The 2,137-nt window shown below is 46.3% G+C and overlaps 1 protein-coding gene across 1 annotated transcript in view; it reads left to right on the plus strand.

The window, feature by feature from the left end:
• Window positions 1-530: 530 nt before the first annotated feature.
• ELL2 (elongation factor, RNA polymerase II, 2) overlaps window positions 531-2,137 on the plus strand; it is a 23,639-nt gene continuing 22,032 nt past the window's right edge. Inside the window, 1 exon segment of the mRNA XM_010003685.1 lies at window positions 531-548. Within this exon segment, the coding sequence (XP_010001987.1) occupies window positions 531-548 (18 nt within the window).

Genomic DNA, 2,137 nt, shown 5'->3' on the forward strand with positions numbered 1-2,137 from the left:
TCATCAAGATGGCCTAGAAGAAAACTGTTGTGTTTTTTTTTTTTTTAATTATTTTTCTGTATTTTTTTGCAAGGCATCCATGTGGGACTGGCACAGCCTGGCTGGCCAGAGGGGAGCAGCAGGCATGTGTTTTTTTGGAGCTGTGCTTCTGGCTGGCCCTTAGTCTGACTCCACATCCCCCACACTGGTGGTGCTAAGAGTCTCTCCTAATAGTTGTGTCCTATGAAGGTGACATCAGTGATGGAGATTCAGGCACTTGGAAGCAGGAGGAGCCTTATCCCATCACCCGCTCCATAACCTGGGTGAAAAACCTTCCACTGAGTGAAGAATCTGGCGGTGGTTTAAATTTGTCTGTGAACTGTATGCAAGCATAAATGGGATTGTGTTTTCTTTGTGCAAGCCTAGAACAGAAGCAGAAAGAGCAAATTCCTTGCAGCTGCCATCAAGTAAGAATGATCTGCTCAGCTACTTCTGTCTTTTCAGTGTGGGTCTAGAAAATTGGCTTTCTGCATCTCCATTAGCCTGGAGACATGCCTTGGACATCCATGGTGAGGCTTCCTGCATGCTGATGCCAGGTCTGTGGGCTAAATAAGCAGTCACTCTGTTTCCAGAGCTGGAAAGTAACTCTTATGCAGTTGCTTCTGACACTACCTTTTTCACATGTCACCTTTGGCAAGGTCTATTCATCAGTGGATTCACTAAAAATGGGGGGTTTTAGCTTTTTTTTTTTTTTTTTTCCCCCTTAAACAGGAAAGGAGGAGGGCAGTGGTACAGGTGGTAAAGCAGTGGGAGAAGGCAGCTGTGAAGTAAAGGAGTGGTAGAAGGGAAGGATTTGAAACAAGTGGCTGTTCACTGCAGAGCAGAAAATGTGGTCAGACCTGGTGGGGAGATCTGAGTGTTCACCTGCATGTGCCTTAGGTGCATCTAGGCTGGTTGTTTTCCCCTTCAGTGCCTGTGTTCTGCCCGTGGGGTTTCCTGCAGGAGGATCATGTGTAGGTGCTTCTGGTAGCATCACAGAGACATTAAGACTTTGAGGCATGAGTAGATGTTATTTACTGCTTTGTAAATCCTCATCCACCACAGCTTATCTGTGTCAAGGGGTCTTAGGAAACAGACCAAGCCATGTTCTTCAAGTGTTTATTGGTTGTGAGCTTAGCTAGAAGGTAGCACCTAAGACAGGTATTAAGGTCCAAGCTGGGTGCTAGCTGGAACTGGGTCACCTGTCTGAGGCTCTGGAGCAGGAGGGAGGGCTGCAGGTGTTGGCTGGGATGTGTGGGGGAGCTGGCACAGGGCTCAGCACAGATCCTGTGGATGCATCTTCTGGCGCTGGAGAGAGGGTTTTGGGCTTCTCTGTGAATGGGGCAAGAAGCTTGTGGAAGGGGGCATGTGTGTGGAAGAAAACTGATTCCCTGCCTTCCCATGCTCCTGCACATTCTGGGACTTGCCAGCTCAGAGCAGTTAGTTAACACGTGTGGAGCTGGGCAATGTTAGGGGAAAGATGCTCGGTTCGTTTTATTAAGAGGGTGCCTAAACCAGGGGGAGAGATTGTTGTGAACCAAGTTCAAAAGCACTTGTTTTTAAGATAATCTCTTCTGTTCTCATGACTAGTGTCATGCCCAGAGTCTGCTGACTCCTTGGCTGAGGTGTGCAAACATGCAGCTTCTCTTCAGGGCTTTCTCATCTCCTTTCATTGTCCTATTTGTTGGTTGCTGGTAAGGATAAAGTAGATCTGATAAAGGATTGTGGCAAGGACTTCCCTATTTCTGGGAAAGTGTGTATCAGCTGTAAATAATGCTGGATGTTTGCTGCTCAGAAACCTCCCTCTTTGCTGTGAGGGAATATAGCAAATTCCTTTTCAGTGTGTTGCAGCCACATACCAGCCAGGGTGCTCTCTACACCTGGAAGGTTGAATATAAATCAGAAGAAGCTTCTCTGGAACAAATGTACTGACAACAGGCTTGTGGTGCTGCTTCCTGATGCAAACAGAAGTTTATTTTCTATTATGGATTAATATCTTTGCAGTGTGTATTTTCTTCATACAGGCTCCTCAACCTTCTTTTGCAAGTATCACTCAGATAGGAAAAACAAACTCTTTGCCTCCAAGCTTATCTCAAGCTGAATGCAGTATCTTTGTTCT

This window comes from Chaetura pelagica, unplaced genomic scaffold (assembly GCF_000747805.2).
Source record: "Chaetura pelagica isolate M959 unplaced genomic scaffold, ChaPel_1.0 scaffold1341, whole genome shotgun sequence".
NCBI classification, from domain to species: domain Eukaryota; kingdom Metazoa; phylum Chordata; class Aves; order Apodiformes; family Apodidae; genus Chaetura; species Chaetura pelagica.